Raw genomic sequence first — 20,654 nt, 5'->3', positions numbered from 1 at the left:
CATATTGATACTAACTTGGTCCAGTCTTCTGGTTCTCACTTCCTCTCCCCCCAATTCAGAAATCTGCCCTTCCTTCTCTCATGCTGATGTTCGCCTAATTGTCAGCACATTTTCACAGTGCAGTCTAGTAGAGAGCATCATATTAAACTCAGAAAAGACTTAGATTCAGATTCCACTTTTACCATTTGTTAGTTAGGTATGACCATAAGCAAGTCACTTAATGTCTGAGTCTTGGTTTCCCCCTCTGTAAAATGGGGATAATCATCTCACACAGGGGAGAGTTATGAGGAAAGTACTTTGTAAATGTTAAAGCACAATACAAAGGAGAGCTCCAACAGGAGAACACCAGTGTACTCTGGAGTCTTCTCTTTGTCAGCAGGAAAAACAGGATTGAACAGGTCCTAGGAAGATGCCCTTCCTAACCAGGGACCCTCTACAGTCTCAGTCATGGTGGCCTTAGGCATATTGTACACATGAGACAGACTGTCCTACCTTATTGAAAATAGCTCATTGCTGAACAACAGTATGGGTAAAGGTTTCTTTCAGGAACTGGAAGGGATTTCTGACATTTCTCTAAGAATGAAAATTGCTCACAAGATGATATTCAAAACAAGTTAATGTATATAAAGTTTCTTATACATTAAAGTACTATATAAATGTTAGTATTATTGCTTTTATTATTATTATGTGCCATCTCTGAAGGACAAGGAACCTCCTTCCATTCCCTAAGTTGGAACTTGAGATAGAACACTTATGATCTGGTAGATTAGTTTTTGAAATTCTTGGCTATGCTCTTATGTAATGAATGAATTAGTCCTGAAGGATGTACATACCAATAAATGTGTCTACACTTGTTTAATAATATCTGACATCAAGTTCTACATTGTCATGACAAAGCTGGGATAAAGGATATACTTAAGGGTATCAAGGCCAGCATAACTTTGTTATATGGAAATTTATCCTGGTAGGGGGTGACACATGGACTAATCTACCTGCCATTATAATTTCTTCTATAGCCCTAGAAATTAATATCATCATCTGTTTCATAGTCTATCTATTTTTGATTACTGATTTTGAACCAGACACAGTTATTAAGAGTCTAAGCTTTGTGAACTCTGGAAACTTCTGCCAACTTTACGGGCTTGCTCTTGGTCCAAAGATCTGAACAAGTCCAGAGACCTGTTTTAAATGATCAATGGACACCCACTACAGTTTGGACCTGTGACCCAGAAGACTAAATAGCTCTATTTAGTTCTCAATAGAAACCACTTTCAGGTCAGCCTAAATGTAACCCATCAACATCGTTTACAGTAGTACTCAGGATCAACTGGCTGACAAAGGAAACTCAGAAGTCAGATGAAGAAGAAGACACAAGACAAAGGTATCATGGAAGCCAAGGGAGGAAAAAATATCCAGGAGCAGGAAGTAGTTAACAGTATTAAATGTAGCAATAAACTTAGCTGAGGAAAAATATTTAACTGCTAATAAATTATTGTGTTGGTGTGTAGAGATAGTTGCCATTGAATGGCAGAGTTAGAAGCTAGATAGGAAAATAAGGAGATGGGATTAAGAGCGTAAAATAGAAGGATCTCCTTGGCAAGAGACGGTTTACCTCTTCAGAGACTACAGCAAAATAGATGGAAGCACTATGTAAAGAGATGCTGATACATAGTGTCAGGAATAAAATGGAGCTCAATTTTTTCAATAAGTAAATGGTAAAGTCCAGCTAAGAATACCAGGATAAGGGTATAAGAGAGCATGAGACTGAAGAGAAGAAGTGAAATAGCTACTTCAAGGAGTATATTCATATGAAATATGAATAGGGTAGGAAAAAGAATTGCTGTGTGGCATTTGAGACTGGATCACATAATTCTGTGGCAGTTTGTGACATTTTCCAATGACAATGAGCAGTACACAAGTCAACGATGAGAAGCAGTTAGTGAAGACAACCCAGAGTTCAGTTTAGTAAGGCATAAGTAGCATAAAGACCAGGGAGTAAGAGATTTAAGGGAAGAAGCCTCTGAATAATTCAACTAGTCAACTACAGGGTCAAGTACTTGAAAAGAGTAAGGAAAGTCAGACTGATAGGAGACCAGGACAAAGTGAAAGAGCAAGAGGTCATGGTAACAATGAAGATTAGGTTTAGGCAGAGTAAGGCAGAAATAGAGATGAAAGGATAGGAGGCTATAACTAGAAATGCAAATTTCAGACTTCAATATTGTGGAGGTAAAACAGTTCTAGGGGAAAGTGAAATTTATGGTATGACCATCCCTGTGGAAGGCTGAGGTAAAAAGAAGATATGACATGATAGCTGAGGAAGCAGATGAACTAGGAAATCAAAAGTTATGAGAAAATACCACCATACATGAATACTGAAGTGTCCACATCTGAGGAAAAAGCTTGGGCATAGAAGAAGTCTGTTACTTCTATGGGAAAGGAACTAAAATAAGGATAGAGAATGGCCTGAAGATTGGTAGATCACAGGATCACGAGTTTAGAACCAAAAAGAACCTAACGGGCCATTTAGTCCTACCTCTTCATTTTCTATCTCTGGAAAAAGAGGTCTGGCAAGATTAATTAACATGCCCAGGTCACATAGATTGTATATAGCAGAAGCAGGACAGAACACAGGCTCTCTGACTCTAGGATAAACACTATTTGGAGTACATAGCACACTACCTGGCACAAAGTAGGCACTTAACAAATGCTAGTTGGCTGACTGCAACAAAGACCTAAATAGAATGAACTACACAGAAGGATAGCTTGCTGAAAAAAGGGAGTTTCCAACTTGGTAGGTATTGATTCTGAATCACAGAGATGTAGGCAAGGGTAGAGGAGAATTTTCTCTGCAGAAGTTGGATGAAATACTAGACAAATCTATAATTATGGGATTTCTACTTCTAGGGTCCTATGATGACAGGAATAGGGAAATGGGGAAAAGAAATAATGTCCATCTGTTCCTTCTACAAACACCAAGAAAGAAGATAATGGACCTGCAGGTAAACCGGGTTAAACAACTGGATCAGTAATAACTAGAGATAGAGATTTCAGGGACTTAAATGAATTCACATTTGACACCAATTCTTTCATCCCACTGCCCAATGGCCATCTTTTATGCATCCCCTGGAGATACCTTGAAATTGGAATATTAAATAGGCTCCTACATGGGCCTGATATCTGAGTCTTGGTCCTAAGCAAAGTTTTGTAGTGATAAGTCTGACGTCTGGACATTTGACTATTATAGAGAGTTACAGCTAAGCAAAGAGAATGAGTAATACCTAAACATGTAATAGCAGGTTTTGTGACAAGAAGGCCCTCAGAGGCAGGTAGGAGAATTAAAAGGGCAGTGTCATAAAATCAAAAGTGTATCCAGAAAGAAAGGGAACATTTGTCAACAGTGACAAAACCAAGAGAACTGATAAGTAAGATAGTAATAGTAACTTTGGAGAGAAATTTCTGCTGAGTAATGAGATAAAAAAATTAGATGATAAGAAAATGAAAAGAGAAGAAATGAAGGCAACCAGCACAGATATGCCATAAGGGGATGAACTAATAGAACTAAGGAGGTTTTGCCTGGAAGATTTAGGAGTCAAGAGAATATTGCTATTCTAGTATCTTAAAAACCACCATGGAGAAGAGTGATTTTTTTTCTTTTCAGCTCTGGAGGCCAGAACTAGAAACAAAGGCTCTAAGTTGCAGAAAGGAAGATGTAGTTAATATTGATGTAAAAAACAAAACAAAACAAAACAAAATTCTTCAAGGCAGCTCGCTGGGACAGTAGAGTACTGGGACTACAGTTGGGGAGACTGGATTCTTGAGTTTAAATCTGACCTCAGACACTGAGTAGCTGTGTGATCACGAGCAAGTCACTTAACCCTGGTTTGCCCCAGTTTCCTCCTCTATAAAATGAGCTGGAATGAAAAATGGCAGACCACTCTAATATCTTTGCCAACTGAAAACAACATTTCTTCACTATGAATAGCTGGAATCAGCTTCCTTGGGAAAGAATGGGTTTCTTCAATTTCTCTCAATTGAAATATGGACCAGAGGCTGGAATCAGCTTCCTTGGGAAAGAATGGGTTTCTTCAATTTCTCTCAATTGAAATATGGACCAGAGGCTGGACAACCACACGTGGGGGAATGATAGTTAGATATGGATTGGACTAGATGGCCTCTCATATGCCTTCTAACTTAAATCTTGTGCTTAATAGCTAATTAAGATTCTCCTATAAATCTGATAACTAATACTGAGGCACTCACTGTGGCAGACTGAATGGAGAGCAAACCTCATTCAAAGAAAGACCTGGGCTCAAATTTCACTTCTGCTGATCTGTGTGAACCAGGGGAACATATCACAGACTGAAGCTTAGGTAACTCTTTAAAATTCTAAGCTAAAGAATCTTAGTCTGCCCTGGTCGAATTTCCTACACTAATGAAATCACTGGTTCATTAAAACCCACCTACTGAACTGATCAGGAGTCTTAGGGTGGTACCCAGCACCAAGAATTCTTGAAATACTTTTACCTTGTGGCTCCAGGTTTGACTCCCAACATATCCCAGCTATCTTTGCTGTTTCGAATCCTGCGAATGTTATCAGCTTGTTCTTTGGTGAAACTTATGCTGATATTTGGTATAGGACGTTTCCCTCCATTTTCACAAAAATCAACTATAGCAGAATAAAACATCTGTAAACAAAGCATTATAGAAGTGATTTTAGGAACAGGGGACTTGGCACTAATTTATTATGCCAATGAGATTTGTTAAAACTCAATTATCTTTATAAGTTACAAATGAAGGTACTAAAGGTGTTAAATAAGTATCCAGTTCAGAAATACAAACAGTGGAGGCCCCTTTTCCAGGCCAGTTCACCAGCAGAAAAGGGTGCTTTAGGGAGCTCTTCTCCCCAGATTTTCTGTCAATATCATCGTCCCCTTTCCTCTTCCTCTGGTATCCCCAAAAGGAGAGGATCAGGGTCTCTGCTTCCTTATGACCCTTAGACTCATTTTTCTCTTCTAAATGGTTGTGGACCTAACTGTTCTGCCACTGTTGCTTCTTCATTCACGAAGAGGACCAGTGACATCACAGGATGACATCTTGGCTAGTACATGAATTCGATTAAAGGGAGGTAGAGCTGTGCAAAGTCATCAGTCTCCCTCTCCCCTCTACAGTCATGGAAATCCAGTGGCAAGACAAAAAGTCAGGACAACTGGCAATGGCTTGGGATGCAGCAGCCTGGCTCTTCTGGACCTCCCGTGACATTCCCAATATGGCTAATCAGAATAATTGGATGACCAGGGAATCACTAACAATGAATGAAAAAGTATTGAATTACTTGTTATGTGCAAAATACTGTGGTAGGCACTGGGGATCCAAATAGAAAAATAACTTATTCCCTCCCCCCCCCCCCCTTTGTCCTCAATGAGCTCACACTCTAATGGAGAGAAACAACAATGCAGGAATTTGCAGGTATAAGTCAAATAAAAGACCCAGATGTTCTTAGGGTATAGTAGCAGTGTATATGCTAATGCATTATTTTTGTATCATATTTTAATAAAACATGTCAGTTTTCTAACACTGAACCATTTCACAGAACCTGGGACTTTTAACACTAAGAACTTTCTTTTCTGGATCTTCAGTAACTGTGGTTGCTGAGGAAGCACAATTGCAAAAATAGTTAGTTGCCAGGGTACTTCCATAGCCTGGTTCCAGGCTAACCATAAGGGTTATATATCCCAAAAGGATGACTACTGGGGTAATCCAGAAGCTGGTTTAATAACACAGAGGGAGAGGGGAAATTGGATTTTCTTTTTAGGCTTATCTCCTTTCATTAAAAATTAGCAGGCAGTTGGCAGAGGTGATAGCAGGCTCCTTCTCCATAGGAGTTGCTCCCCTAGAGGACTGGAAAAAGAGCTGGTAGTCTGGAGGATGCTGTCCCCAGGACTCTTGGGCCCACCTGTCTCTCACTGATTGTTAGCTGGCAGCTAGTTTAGGTAGTGGTAGGAGTAGCAGGCCCCTTTTTCACAGTGGCTAATGCTCTGAAAGTTGTTTGGTGGTCAGGCTAGAAGCACAGCTGGTAGTTTGTGGGGCACTCATATTTCTGGGGTTTTCAGGTTTGTTTGCCTGCTCCTAGTTACTAGTTAGCATTTGATATTGGGAGTAGCTGGGCCCTTCTCCACAGAGGTTGCTTTCCTATGTGCTGTATTTAGTGGCAAGGTTGAAAGGAGAGCTGGTATTATGGAAAATACTGCTATTTCCAAAGCTTTTAAGCTTGCCTGCCCTTCCATGGCAATTGATTGGCAGTTGGCATAGGTAGAGATAGGCAAGGTAAGTCCTTTTCCCATGGAGATTACTTCTTGGATGATGGCTATGGAAGTCATACTAGAGTAGAGCCAGTGGTCTGAAAGGTGCTGCTGTTCTTTGGACTTTTAGGTTTTTTTGTTTGTCCACAGCAGTTGACTAGCAGTTGATGTACATGTGGAAGAAATGGCAGGCCCCTTTCTCCACAGGAACTGCTACCGGAGTAGTAGATGTGGAAATCAGTTGAAAGTAAAGTCAGTAGTCTGGAGAGTTGAGAAGTGGGACTGTGAGGCCTTCTTCCTTCCTACTTTTAAAAATTATTTTCTTTGAAATTTTTAATCCTTTTTTTGTGTATGTCGGAAGAATTTTTGTGGTTTGACCAAAGACTGACCAAGCAAATTAATTTAGATGGCAATATGTTTTACATGGTTTATAGTAATTTTGAATAAAATTTCTCTCTTCCTGCTGGGTTTTGTTGATGATATACGAAAAAGCTAATGATTTGCACGGCTATTTTTCCTTTTTAAAAAAATGTTTTTCTTCTTTTTATCCTATGCTTGACATACATCAAATAACAAATAATTTTAACATAAATATTTTCATATAAAAATAACAGAAAAAGGTTTGTACATGAAACTGAGCATTTCCATAAACAAACAGCTTGTTCTCTTTTTTAAAAGTATATGACAAATTAAATGTGTTGTTTCAGAAAAACTACAATGCTTATGTCTTTCTCCAAATTTCCATCTATTTTATTCCAAGTTTTAAAAAAATACAACTCCTTTCTTTCTTTTTAAATATCATTATTACGCATTCACTTCCCAAATTCCCTCTATAATTAAAAAAAAAAATCCAACCCTTTTTCTAGTGACAAAAAGACTGGCTAACAAAACTAATTTATATGTTACCCATATTTGAAAATGTTTATCTGATACTGTGTTTATTTCTATCACCTCTCTGTTAGGAAAGATGCTTTATCATCAATTCTTTGATCAGAGTTTTTAAATCTTTTTATTTCTTTATAATTATATAGTGACTAAAATTTTTCAGCTCACTTCACGGTATCAATTCATATATGTCTTTCGAGATTTGTATGCATTCTTCCTTTTGTAATTTTTTATCACATAATAATGCTCTACTACATTCATATGCCACAATTTGTTCATCCATTCATCAATTGACAGGCTATTGCTCTCCTTTACCGAAAAAAACAAAAAACATCAAACATCCCATGAGTGGCTTTGAAAACAGCCCTATTTTTAGGGATGCTAACAATCTAAAAAAAACTAAACTAAACAATGTCTTTATGTACTATCTGAAAGAACAAAAAAATAGATTAATTACTTCCTTTTCTCAACAATATTTCTGAGATTTTTCTCATTTCTCATGAGATTTTTATCTGTTTCTGAGAATTTTTTTCTATCATAAGTACAAAATTTATATTGTTACAGAAGAGTTATGAGGTTCTAGGACCATATTAATAGTGTGAATTTGAACCACTGAGCTTCAAAATATCTATAGTCACTGCAAGTAGGTTATTTTCTGTTAATGATGGGTTTCAAAGTTGTTTGGTAAGAATATTGACTGTGAAATTATTTTTCAGCCCAGTTAATTTGGAATAATCTTACTATGATATATGGTAGGATTTTTAAAGACACTAAACAATATTCATTGATATTCATTTAGTTACCAACCTATTAAGAATCACTCACTCAAAAGAAAAGGTTAACACAAGTAAACCTTTAGCAAATCATTGATGGCTCTGAAAGATATATATATCATGGATGCATTTTCATTCCTACACTTTGAGGCTATGAGTCTGGATCTACTTGAGCTCTATGTAGACAATTTTCTTTTCTTGTTCAGAGACTAAAAGGGACTCCGAATTGTACCATTCAGTCATAAAATTTGACAAAACTCTGTCATCACAGGAATCAGATGTTGGAATTATTCCAGGAGGGGATAGTGGGTTCCAGTGTACATTTAATTTAGCTAGCTAAACACTCAAGCTAGATTGCCTACTTTTGTGCCCAACTTAATCCACTGCTCTCCTTACATTCCTCCTACAAATCAAGGTTTATGATGGTGTTGGGAGGAGCCCAACCCTCTGAAGAAACATACTTCAGAGTCAGGACAAAACTTTGAGGGATCCATATCTCATTATCTCTCTTAAAATATCTATGGATTCACATTCAAACAATACCTATACTCTCCATCTCTTATTTCTCCTGCCCCCTTCCTCAGTTCATTCACTGTATAATATCCTTTCACTCTTCCTCTGATTTGTGCCGCTAATCATTCTAAGTACCACACTAATTTTTCCTCATCTCTACATACTCATACTTTGCTCTCAGCAACACACTTAGCAACAACCTCCCACGGACCAGTATTAGAAGTTGTCCTTACTAATCTTTTATAACTCAGGAGTGAAGAGGATTATCAATAGTCACTGATAAGGTCTCAGATGATATCCCTTCTTAATTTCTCAGTAAATTACCAATGTTCAGTTAGGGGTCAAAGGAAGACTTTTGGAAAATTCTTGTCTTATTTCATATATATGATATTCATGATATTCATATCAGTCTATAATAAGTAGACTGAAAGACAGGTAAATAGAGAGAAATTTCCCAACTATCATGAAGAGGCTTATTTTCTAGGAACAATGAATGACTCACTCATTCTCTTAATAAATGTATTTTCTTTTGCTTTGCTGGTTTCTTAGAATTAAAACTAAAACATGACATAGTTAGTTCTGGCATAATCCTTATATGACTAAATTACCTGGAACATCTCATTGATTCCTTCTCCAGTTTGTGCTGAAGTCTCAAAATAAAGGAACCCTTTGCTTTCAGCCCAAAGACGTCCTTCACTTTCATCTACACAGCGATGCTTGGTACAATCAATCTTAAATGAGAAGAAAGAAAGTTGTATGTAATAATTTTTGTATTCCTATTAGAGTGGATTAACCAAATATTTCATTTAAAATAAGCACCAGTAAAGTTAAGTTATGTTCCAAAGCGTTATTAGCAGGAATGAAGGGAGAAAGAGGAGTAGAGAAAAATAATAACAAACAGATAATAATGACAGAAAGGAGGAAAGAAAACTAGAAAAAAAAAAGAGAAACAAATTCATTGAGTAGAGAGCACTGAAAGTGATCAACAACTGCTTTAGAAGCCACTCAATCATTAATGTTCTAGTTTACCTACCCTATGCAAGAATCAACATCAGGAGTTAAATTACAGAACAACTATATAATATGTATGAAAAAGAAGAAAAAACAATTATAATTATTGAATCATATTAATATAATCAATGATATTAAGAATGATTACAAATACTTTGTTCTTCTTGCTGGGCTGATACATAATTAACAAACTGAACATTTAAATGGAGTGATCTGTGTCTCCTGGGATTTTACAGTCTAATGTGCTGTAAACAGGACACATATCACATTGCTTATCAATGGATCTCAATGATTAATTCAATTGTGGAACCTTAACAAAATACACCAAAGACAGTTAACATACTACTATTATGAAAGGTTTCCTTTGCGCTTTCTGGTACAACTCATGTAGAAGTACACACAGGTTTGATCATGCTGATCTTCAAAAATAACAAGAAGAATAACATTTTTGTAACATGTTAAAGTTTGCAAGAGAACAACTAGATGGCTCAGTGGATAAAGCAAGAAACCTGAAGTCAGGAGGATTCATCTTCCTGAGTTCTAATCCAGTCCCAAACACTTCCTATCTGTGTGACCATGGACAAGTCACTTAACCTTGTTGGCCTCAATTCCTCATCTGAAGGAACTAGCAAGCCACTCCAGTGTATTTGCCAAGAAAATTTTAAATAGGGTCATGAAGATTTGGACATGAACTTGGACATGAAGATTGGACACTGAACAACAAGGTTTGCAGTGCATTTTACATTCGTTATCTCATTGTAACTTCACAACAATCTTATGAGAAATGTACTCTAGGCATTATTATGGCCATTTTGCAAATGAAGAAACCAAATCATGCCTCTGAGTGGTTAAACAACTTGTTTACGATCACACTGGTAATAAGTGACAAGATCTGAAAACAGATCTTCTTGACTTCAAGTTTAATATTCTATCCACTATGCCATATAACTTGAATATTACAAACCTGAGGGCAACGTCACAGTTTTAATACAAGGCTGCAAGTCTGTCCTTCAAAAGCAACACCACCTTTCCTTGGGTCACATTTTGTATTTGCACTTTTGAACACTGTAATGGAAAAGCTAGGAATAGTAAGTCAAGTCAGTACTATAGCAAAAAAAAGTTAAATTGCTTGCAGATAAGCTGTGCTGGACTATCATTATGGGATATGGTGGCAGCAGGTAGGAGAGGATTTGGGGATAATAAGGTGGGAGTCTTGTAGCAATTTGGATTGCTTACAGAAAGCTTCTACTTCCCAGGTAAGAAACGCTTAGTATGAGGGTTCCTTGACTCTGACTGAATGGTTCCTATAATGTCTATCTGGCAAATAAATTCTCAAGAAAATAGGGGAAGGCCTTAGAAAGTGATGTCAAGAGTATAGCTGCTATTGAACTTGTAGCATATAACTGCTGCCTACTTCTCTCATGTATGTTACGCTACATAAAAGTCCACTCATTATTATTGTGTTGTTGCTCTTGTGCTTGTCTGAAAGAAGTGAAATCTATCATGATTTTCTAAATCTCTTTCAATTATTAAACTTAATTAACCAAATAAGTTTTATTTTAGTTTTTTAAAATTTATTTTAAGAAAACGGAAACACAAAACAAAACAGAACAAAATTGTCATGTACCCAGTAGAACATCAGGAAGGATTCAAAATATACAACAATTTCCACTTCAAGAAAGAATATATAATAGTAGAAGAAATTGTATTTGCATGTGTCCATCTTTTCTTTGCTTCCTTGTGGGTTGCTCTTTTTTTTTTTTCTCTGCTGAGCACTTTTTATACTTTATTCCCATTGAATCTTTAAGTTTGACTTTGTCTAAGATCAATGAATATTAGCTGTACTTTTTTTTTTCTTAATAATTTCTATTTCTGATCCTTGTTGTAGTGTTTGTATATATCTCTTCTTTCCTAGATTGAATGTAAATAGCAATTATTTATGCTTTGGCCAAAACTCTGAGGGTTTTCCCCTCCCAGATGTTTATATTTGGACTAAGTGAGAGGAGATTCTTGGCCTCAATTGCTACCTACCTACCCTTAATCACTGAATGGGGGCAGCCTCAGTCAAACTGAGATTTGTTAAAGATCTTAGCTGCATCTAGGACCATCTCCAGTCATGGTGATCTCTATCTGGCCACTGAACCCAGAAAGCTCTGGAGGGGAAAGTGAGCAGGTGACTTTGCACAGCCCTCCTTCATTTAAATTCAATTCATTTATGTCATGACGTCACCTCCCTGATGCCACGGTCCTCCTCCAGAATGAAGAGCAAACAACAATAATCCCTGCAAATTCTTCTGCTTTAATTCTGCTCCTTCATTTACCTTGCTGCTACTTAACCTTCTCCCACCCAGGGATCCCTCCTTTGTCTTCTTCTCCCACTTTTTGCTTTTTTCCCTCCTACCTCATCCTCATTTTAAAATAGATTTTGAAGGGTGCTATACCTTTCATGGTATATATGTAGTATTGTCTATTTAATCCATTCCAGAACTGTGAACCTTCCCCCCCCACCCCCATGCCTCTATTTTTCCTCCATACCTCATTTGTATAACACAATTACTATTTTTATCTTTTTCTAGATAGTTTTGCTTTTTTGAGTCAGATTATACTCAACTCTGGACCAATCTTTCTTCTGAACTACACAACTGCTGATATCAATCTTAAACATATGGTAACATTTCCATGTAACAAACATAAAGTTTGTCCATGGTAAGTTCCTTGAAACTGATCTTTGGGGGCAGCTAGGTGGTATAGTGGATAGAGTGTATTTATTTTGATTTTAAAGTACTTTCTTCAGGAGAAAAATGACTTGGGTGTCCCTGTATTCTTATGGGAAGAGAAATCAGAGCTGGAGAAAATAAGGGTATTTCTGAAGAAAAAGGCTGAAGAAAATATCAGAAGTGGGGTCAGCTTTTTTCAAGCTCCTTTTGCTATTGGGTAGGATGGCTTCTGTGACATTTCAACATCATCGTTATGATGATCTCATGAAGACCTTATATAAAATATATAACAAATGCTTCCATATCATTAAAATTTACAGCATATGTCACAGCATCAAGGGAAGATATCTCTATGCCCTAGAATTCAGTGACTTCTCTGGAATGCATGAGCTCTAGAAGCCAAAATTTAAGTATGTTGGAAACATACATGGAAATGAGATGCTGGAGAGAGAGTTGCTGCTCCAACTTTGCGAGTTTCTGTATGAAGGGTACCTCCAGAGGAACAAATGCATTGTCTGGCTGATTCAAAACATGAAAATTCACATCCTACCTTTTGTGAATCCATCAACTTTGTTATTCCTGTGATTGGAGCTAACAATTCATTTGACAATTCCTGTGAGCATCGGTTTCTGTCATATTGCCACTCTCACTCCAGATAATAAACTTTTCAGAAAGCTGGTTAAAAGCTATTCTTATACACATGGATAGATGCATCTAGGCTGAAACTATGGAGATTATTTTCTTGATGGCATCATCAATGGAGCTTCCTGGTATTGTCAGCAAGGGAATACAAGACTTCAATAACCTGCTTTGATATTACTGTGTAATTGAGTTGCAATAAATTTGTGTTCCAGAATGAACTGCAAAGGGAGTGGCTTGGCAACCAGAAGGCACTGATTAGTTTCCTAAAAGAATTTCACAATGGCATCGAGGGAATGATATTTGATGAAAATAATAATGGCATGCAGAAGCAGTGATTTCTATTAATGAGATTGGTCATGTAGTCACTTCAGGTAAATAAGGTGATTACTTCCGGCTGGTACTACTAGGTATTTATGTTGTCATTGCCACAGCATCTGGGCACAGATCACAGACAATGACTGTGAAATGACAGTTGGGTATACAGACCCAAAGCAGGTTAACTTTCAACTCAGAAAAGTCACCACTGAAGAATTCACTGAGCAAAAAGATCCTGTCAAGGCTTCCCATGGCAAAACCCTCTTAAAGAAGATAGCATTCTGAGAAACTGGCAAAGAGACACAGAGAGGTAGTCCTTGATTGTGTAGCAGGGTTTAGCTAAGAACCTTAGAAGTAGAGCCACCCAGACCAGGACATGAAAAGAAGTCAAAAGGTATACTTGATCAGAGTCTATTATTATGCCTGATCATTAAATAAGATGAAGCTATTTATTTTGTTACCTGTGAGGAATTTAAATATGAAACTAATTTAGAAAAAAATATTTTTTCATTTTTTTTTGTTTTTATATTACTTAAAATTTCCCCATGATTTTTTTTCTTTTTTCAGTGAGTCATACCATATATTACAATGTTTTCTAAAATACAGCAAAAGTGATTAAATCATTAAGCAAAGTACGTGCCTATGGATTTTAGATTTCTGCAAAAGAATGGGGGTGGGTATTTGCTCCCATTTCTCCTTTAGTACCATTTTTTTTTTTTTTTGTCATTGTCAAGCCCTCCAAAACTGACTGTTTTTATCTTTTTATCATCTTTGCCAACAGGCTGAATTTGAGGTGTGACCTTACAATTGCTTTTGCATTTGTTTTATTTTTAGAGATTTAGACCATTTTTTAATATGGTTGTTAATAATTTGTAATTCTTCTTTTGAGAACTGTTTATTTATATCCTTTAATTATTTATCTATTAGAGATAGCTTTTGATTGACTATATTTCTATTAGTTGTCTCTAGGTAGGATAACAAACCTTTATCTGAGAAATTTGAAAATAAAAATTTTCCCCATTTAATGTTTTCCCTTTTGATTCCAAATCCATTTGTTTGCACAGATTTTCATGGAACCAAAATTATCTATTTTATCTTTCATACTTTTTTCTCTCTTTCGTTTGGTTAAAAAAATAATTTCCTACTCAGAGCAGGAAGAAGTATATGATCTACTTCTCTCCTAATTTTTTTTAATGGTATGAAAAATTCAATATTTAAATTGTATCTCCATTTGTTATAGAATATATTTAAAATGTTGGTCTAAATCTAATTTTGTCAGACTGCTCTTCAGTTTTCCTAGTAGTTACCAAATAGAGTGTTCTTAAGTAATTTATTTTAATTTTTAATAGCTTTTTATTTTTCCAAATACATGCAAAGATAGTTTTCAACATTCATCATTGCAAAATCTTGTGCTCCAAATTTTTTCCCTCCCACCCTCCCACAAAGACAACAAGCAATCCAATATAGGTTAAATATGGACAATTCTTCCAAACGTTTCCATATTCGTCATGCTGCACAATAAAAATCAGATCAAAAAGTGAAAGATTAAAAAAAAAAAAAGAAAAAAGAAAAAACAACAAGCAAACTAACAATAACAACAACAGTGAAAATACTATGCTTTGATCCACATTCAGTATCCATAATTCTCTCTCTGGATGCAGATGACTCTTTCCATCCCAAGTTTATTCAAATTGCCTTGAATTATTGTTGAAAAGAGCCACGTCTATCATAGTTGATCATTACATAAGCTTGTTGCTATGTTCAATGTTCTCTTGGTTCCACTCAATTCACTTAGCATCAATTCATGCAAGTCTTTCCAGGCTTTTCTGAAATTAGCCTGCTCATCATTTCTTACAGAATAATGATCCATTGCATTCCTATACCATCATCACTCAGCCATTCCCAATTGATGGGCCTCCACTCAATTTCCAGTTCCTTGCCACTTATAAAAAGGGCTGCTACAAACATTTTTGCACATGTGCGTCCTTTTCCCTTTTTTTATGATCTCTTTTGGATACATCCCCAGTACAGACCCTAAAGGATGAAAGGGTATACACAGTTTGACAGACCTTTAAGTATGATTCCAAATTGTTCTCTAGAATATTTAGATCAATTCACAACTCCACCAAAAATGTATTAGTGTTCCAGTTTTCCCACATCCTCTCCAACATTTATCATAATCTTTTTCTATAATTTTAGCCAATCTGAGATGTATGAAATGGCACCTCAGAATTGTATTAATTTGCATTCCCCTGGTCAATAGTGACTTAGAGCACCTTTTCATATGACTAGAAATGGTTTTGATTTCTTTATTTGAAAATTGTCTGTTCATATCCTTTGACCATTTATCAATTGAAGAATGTCTTGTAGTCTTATAAATTTGAGTCAGCTCTCTATATTTTAGAAATGAGGCCTTTATCAGAAACAATGGATGTAAAAGTTTTTTTCCCCCAGCTTTTTGCTCCCTTCTAATCTTGGCTGCACTCGTTTTGTTTATACAAAAAACTTTTAGTCAAAATTATCCATTTTGCATTTCATAATGTGTTCTAGTTCTTCTCTGGCCATTTCCTCCCTTCTCCATATATCTTAGAGGTAAACTATCCCTTGTTGTCCTAATTTACTTATAGTATCAACCTTTTATGTCAAAATTATGAACCCATTTTGACCTTATCTTGGTATAGGATGTTAGAAGTTAGAATGCATAATTTCTGTCATACTGTTTTCCAGAATTCCAAAATTCCCAGCAATTTTTGTCAAATAATGAGTTCTTATCCCAGAAGCTAGAGTTAAACACAAAGATTACTAAAGTCATTGACTATTGTGTCTCATGAACCTAACCTATTCCACTGATCCACTACTTTATTTCTTAGATAGTACCAAATGGTTTTGATGACCACTGCATTATAATATAGTCTTAGGTCTGCTATGTCTAGGTAGGACACCTCCTTTTGCATTTTTAAATTAATTCCCTAGACATTCTTTACCTTCTGTTCTTCTAGATGAATTTTATTATTATTTTTTCTAACTCTAAATAATTTCTTGGCAGTTTGATTGGTATGGAACCAAATAAGTAGATTAATTTAGGCAGAATTGATATTTTTATTATATTAGTTTGGCCTACTCATCAGCACTTAATATTCTTCCAATTGTTTAGATCTAACTTTATTTATATGAAAAGTGTTTTGTAATTGTGTGCAAATAGTTCCTGGCCTTATCTTGGTAGGTAGATTCCCAAATAGTTTATATTATCTACATTTTTTTTTTTGTCAGTGAATTTTTTTTAAAATAGCTTTTTATTTATAAAGTTATATGCATGGGTAATTTTACAGCATTGACAATTGCCAAACCTTTTGTTCCAATTTTTCCCCTCCTTCCCCTGACCCCCTCCCCTAGATGGCAGGATGACCAATACATGTTAAATATATTAAAGTATAAATTAAATACAAAATAAGTATACATGACCAAACCGTTATTTTGCTGTACAAAAAGAATCGGACTCTGAAATATTGTACAATTAGCCTGTGAAGGAAATCAAAAATGCAGGCAGGCAAAAATATAGGGATTGGGAATTCAATGTAATGGTTCTTAATCATCTCCCAGAGTTCTTTCACTGGGTATAGCTGATTCAGTTCATTATTGCTCCATTGGAACTGATTTGGTTCATCTCATTGCTGAAGATGGCCACGTCCATCAGAATTGATCATCACATAGTATTGTTGTTGAAGTATATAATGATCTCCTGGCTCTGCTCATTTCACTCAGCATCAGTTTGTGTAAGTCTCTCCAGGCCTTTCTGAAATCATCCTGTTGGTCATTTCTTATATCTACAGTTATTTTAAAGGGAATTTCTCTCTCTCTTGTGGTTGGACTTTGCTGGTAACATATAGATGATTTATGTGGGCTTATTTTATAAGCTGCAACTTTGCTAAAGTTGTTAATTGCTTCAGGTAGTTTATTAGTTGACTAAGTATACCATCATATCATCTGCAAAGTGATAATTTTGTTTACTCATTACTTACTCTATAATTACTTTAATTTCTTTTTTCTTCTCTTATCGCTAAAGCTAACATTTCTAGTACAATATTGAATAATACTGGTGATATTATCATAGGCAATCTTGTTTCCCCCTTGATCTTACTGGGAATGCTTCTATTTTATCCCTGTTACATATAATGCTTGCAGATGGTGTTAGATAGATGTTATTGATCATTTTAAGGAAAACTCTATTTATTCCTGTGCTAGCTAGTGTGTTAATTTGGAATGGATGTTGTATTTTTTCAAATGCCTTTTCTGCCTTGAGATTATCATATGATTTCTGTTAGTTTGGTTATCGATATGGCCAATTATGTGGATAGTTTTCCTGATATTGAACTAGCCCTGCATTCCTGCCTGGTATAAATCCTATTTGGTCATAACATAACATCCTAGAGATAAATTGCTATAATCTCTTTGCTAAGGAAATTGATCTATAATTTTCTTCCTCTGTTTTGGCCCTCTTTGGTGTAGGAATTTAGAAGAATTTCTTCTTCCCCTATTTTTCCAAATAATTTATATAGTACTGGAATTAATTATTCTTTAAATGTTTGGTAGCATTCACTTGTGAATCCATCTGATCCTGGAGATTTTTTCTTTGGGAGTTCATTAATGGCTTTTTCAATTTTTTTTCTAAAATTTTAAGTAATTAATTTCCTCATCTTTAATCTGGAATCTATATTTTTGTAAGTATTCATCCATTTCACTTAGATTATCAGACTTATTGTCATACAATTGGGCAAAATAGCTCTTAATTATTGTTTTGATTTCCTCTTCACTGATGGTAACTTCACCCTTTTCATTTCTGATACTGGTAATTTGGTTTTCTTTTTCCTTTTTCTAATCAAATTAACTAAAGGTTTATCTATTTTGTTGGTTTTCTCATAAAACCAACCCTTAGTTTTGTTTATTTGTTCAACAGTTTTCTTAGTTTCAATTTTATTAATTTCTTTTGATTTTCAGAACTTCTAATTTGGTATTTAATTGATGGTTTTTAATTGATTCTTTTTTTAGCTTTTTTAGTTGCATGCCCAATTTATTCATCTTCCGCATATAAGCATCTAGTGATATAAAATTTCCCCAAAGAACTGCTTTGGCTGCGTTGCACAAATTTTGGTATGATGTTTATTAATGCCATTCTCTTGGATAAAATTATCAATTGTTTTTATGATTTGATGTTTGACCCACTCATTTTTTAAGATTAGAGTATTTAGTTTCCAATTACTTTTTGATCTGTTTTTTTCTATGGCTCTTTATTACATGTAATTTTTATTGCAGTATAATCTGAAAAGGATGCATTTACTATTTCTGCCTTTCTGAATTTGACTGTGAGATTTTTATGCCCTAATATGTGGTCAATTTTTGTATAGGCACCATGTGCCACTAAGAAAAAGGTATATTCCTTTCTATTCCCATTCAATTTTCTCCAAAGGTCTATCATACCTAACTTTTCTAAAGTTCGATTTACCACCTTAACTTCTTTCCTGTTCATTTTGTGAACAGGATTTATCTAGTTCTGAAAGAAGGAGGTTGAGATCCCCTACTAGTATAGTTTCGCTGTCTATTTCTTCTTCCTACTCACTTAACTTCTCCTTTAACAATGTGGATGCTATACCACTTGGTGCATATATGTTTAATAAATAGTGATATTTTCTTATTATCTATGGTACTGTTTAGCAAGATGTAGTTTCTTTCCTTATTTTTTTTTTTTAATTAGATCTATTTTTGCTTTTGCTTGATTTGAGATCAGGATTGCTACCCCTGCTTTATTTATTTTTTTTTAACTGAAACTGAAGCATAATAGATTCTGCTCCTATCTTTATTCTTTGCTTCAAATGTGTTTCTTTTAAACAACATATTGTAGGATTCTGGCTTTTAATCCAGTCTGCAATTGACTTATGAGATAGTTCATCCCATTCACATTCTGTATTTTCTACCATTGTATTTTCCCCAAGTTATACTTTTCTCTCTCCTTATACTCTTTTCCTCTTCTCCAGTGTATTGTTTACGACCATCAGCTCCCTCAATCTGTTCTCCCTTTCTTATTGCTTTCCCCTTCAACTTCTGCCCTCCCTTCTATTAGCCTCCCCCTTTTTCTTTTCCTTTTCTCTTCTTATTATCCCTGCTTACTACTTACTCACTAAAGGGTGAGACAAATTTTTATAGTAAACTAAATACACATACTATTCCCTTTTTGAGCCAAATCTGATAAGATTATGGTTCAAATAATCATCATCCCTCTCCCTTCTTTCCCTGAACTATATAATAGGTCTTCTGTGCCTCTTCATGTGGTACAATTTACTCATTTTACTATCTTTTTCTTCTTCTCTTAGTACAAACTCTTTTCCAAAACTAATTTCTTTTTTTTTTTTAATCACATTAAAGTCAACTTATAACTACACCTTCTAAGTATTAGGTAATTTGTTTTTAAGTTTATTGAATACTATTATAGAGTTTTATTATTTCTAATTTTTCCTAAGTATTATTATACCTTTTACCCAATATCAAATGATTTTGACTACTGCTGCTTTATAATACAGTTTGAGGTCTAAAATTTTTATTGTCATGGCACTGATAACTTTTTTATTATTTCATTTAATAAACAAAATATGGTTTTCCCAAATGGGTGTTATGCTCTATAAAGTAGCTTTCTTGGTAATCTTATTAGTGTAGCATTAACCCTGAAATTAACTTTGGTAGTACTGTGTATGTTTTTGATTTTAATGTAATTATATTGCTTTAATGTTTTACCATCATGGTGTAAATCCAAAATGGTCACAGCGAATGACTCCTTAACACAACTCCTATACTCTGACAGAATTTTATTTAAAATTTTTTTATCAAAATTCATTAATGTTATTGGTTTATAGTCCTTTTGTGCTTTTTCTTTCCCTGGTTTTGGTATCAGGTCTTGGTTTATTTCACAAATAATTTGGTTAAGAATGCTTTTTTATTAAAATTTGGAAAAGAGTATTATAATGGCATTGTTATTTAAAAAACTTATAGAACTTTTCCTTAAACCTATCTGTAGCAAAAATTTTTTGTTAATTATTTATGTAGTTCCTTTTGCATCTAGTTCTCTTTCCTTTTGTGAGATTGGATTAAGATTTCTATTTTATGTTTTTTTTGGTCCAATTATTTTATATTTTCCAACAATAATTCTCTATTTCTTTTCTGTTTTCAATGCTGTTATATAATTGTGCATAGTAAGTTCTGATAATTCTTTTTTTCCCCTCTTGGTTTAACTGTGATTTCACTTTGTTCATTTTCTATTTAGTTAATTTGGGTTTTTTGCCCTTACATAAGTCAGAATGAAGAAGGGACCCTGAACTCTAAAACTCCTTGAAGGAGTTAGGGACCCCTCCCGAGGGAAACAAGGTAAACAGTTTCATTCTGTTATCTAGGTGGGATTGGTTCAGTTAAAGAAACTCAGTCAATTCAAATTCCAGCTCAAACTGAAACCCAGC

At 35.0% G+C, this 20,654-nt stretch overlaps 1 protein-coding gene across 1 annotated transcript in view; it reads right to left on the bottom strand.

Moving 5' to 3' along the window:
- DNAJC27 (DnaJ heat shock protein family (Hsp40) member C27) overlaps positions 1–20,654 on the bottom strand; it is a 52,549-nt gene that overhangs the window by 4,479 nt on the left and 27,416 nt on the right. The window contains exons 5-6 of the mRNA XM_031951445.1: positions 9,079–9,201; positions 4,525–4,685 (exon numbers count right to left, since the gene is read on the bottom strand). Of these exons, the coding sequence (XP_031807305.1) occupies positions 4,525–4,685; positions 9,079–9,201 (284 nt within the window). The remainder of the gene's footprint in view (positions 1–4,524; positions 4,686–9,078; positions 9,202–20,654) is intronic.

This window comes from Sarcophilus harrisii, chromosome 2, assembly GCF_902635505.1.
Source record: "Sarcophilus harrisii chromosome 2, mSarHar1.11, whole genome shotgun sequence".
NCBI classification, from domain to species: Eukaryota; Metazoa; Chordata; class Mammalia; order Dasyuromorphia; family Dasyuridae; genus Sarcophilus; species Sarcophilus harrisii.
Note: the sequence above shows the minus strand (reverse complement) of the source record. Positions and strands in the feature narration are given on the sequence as shown.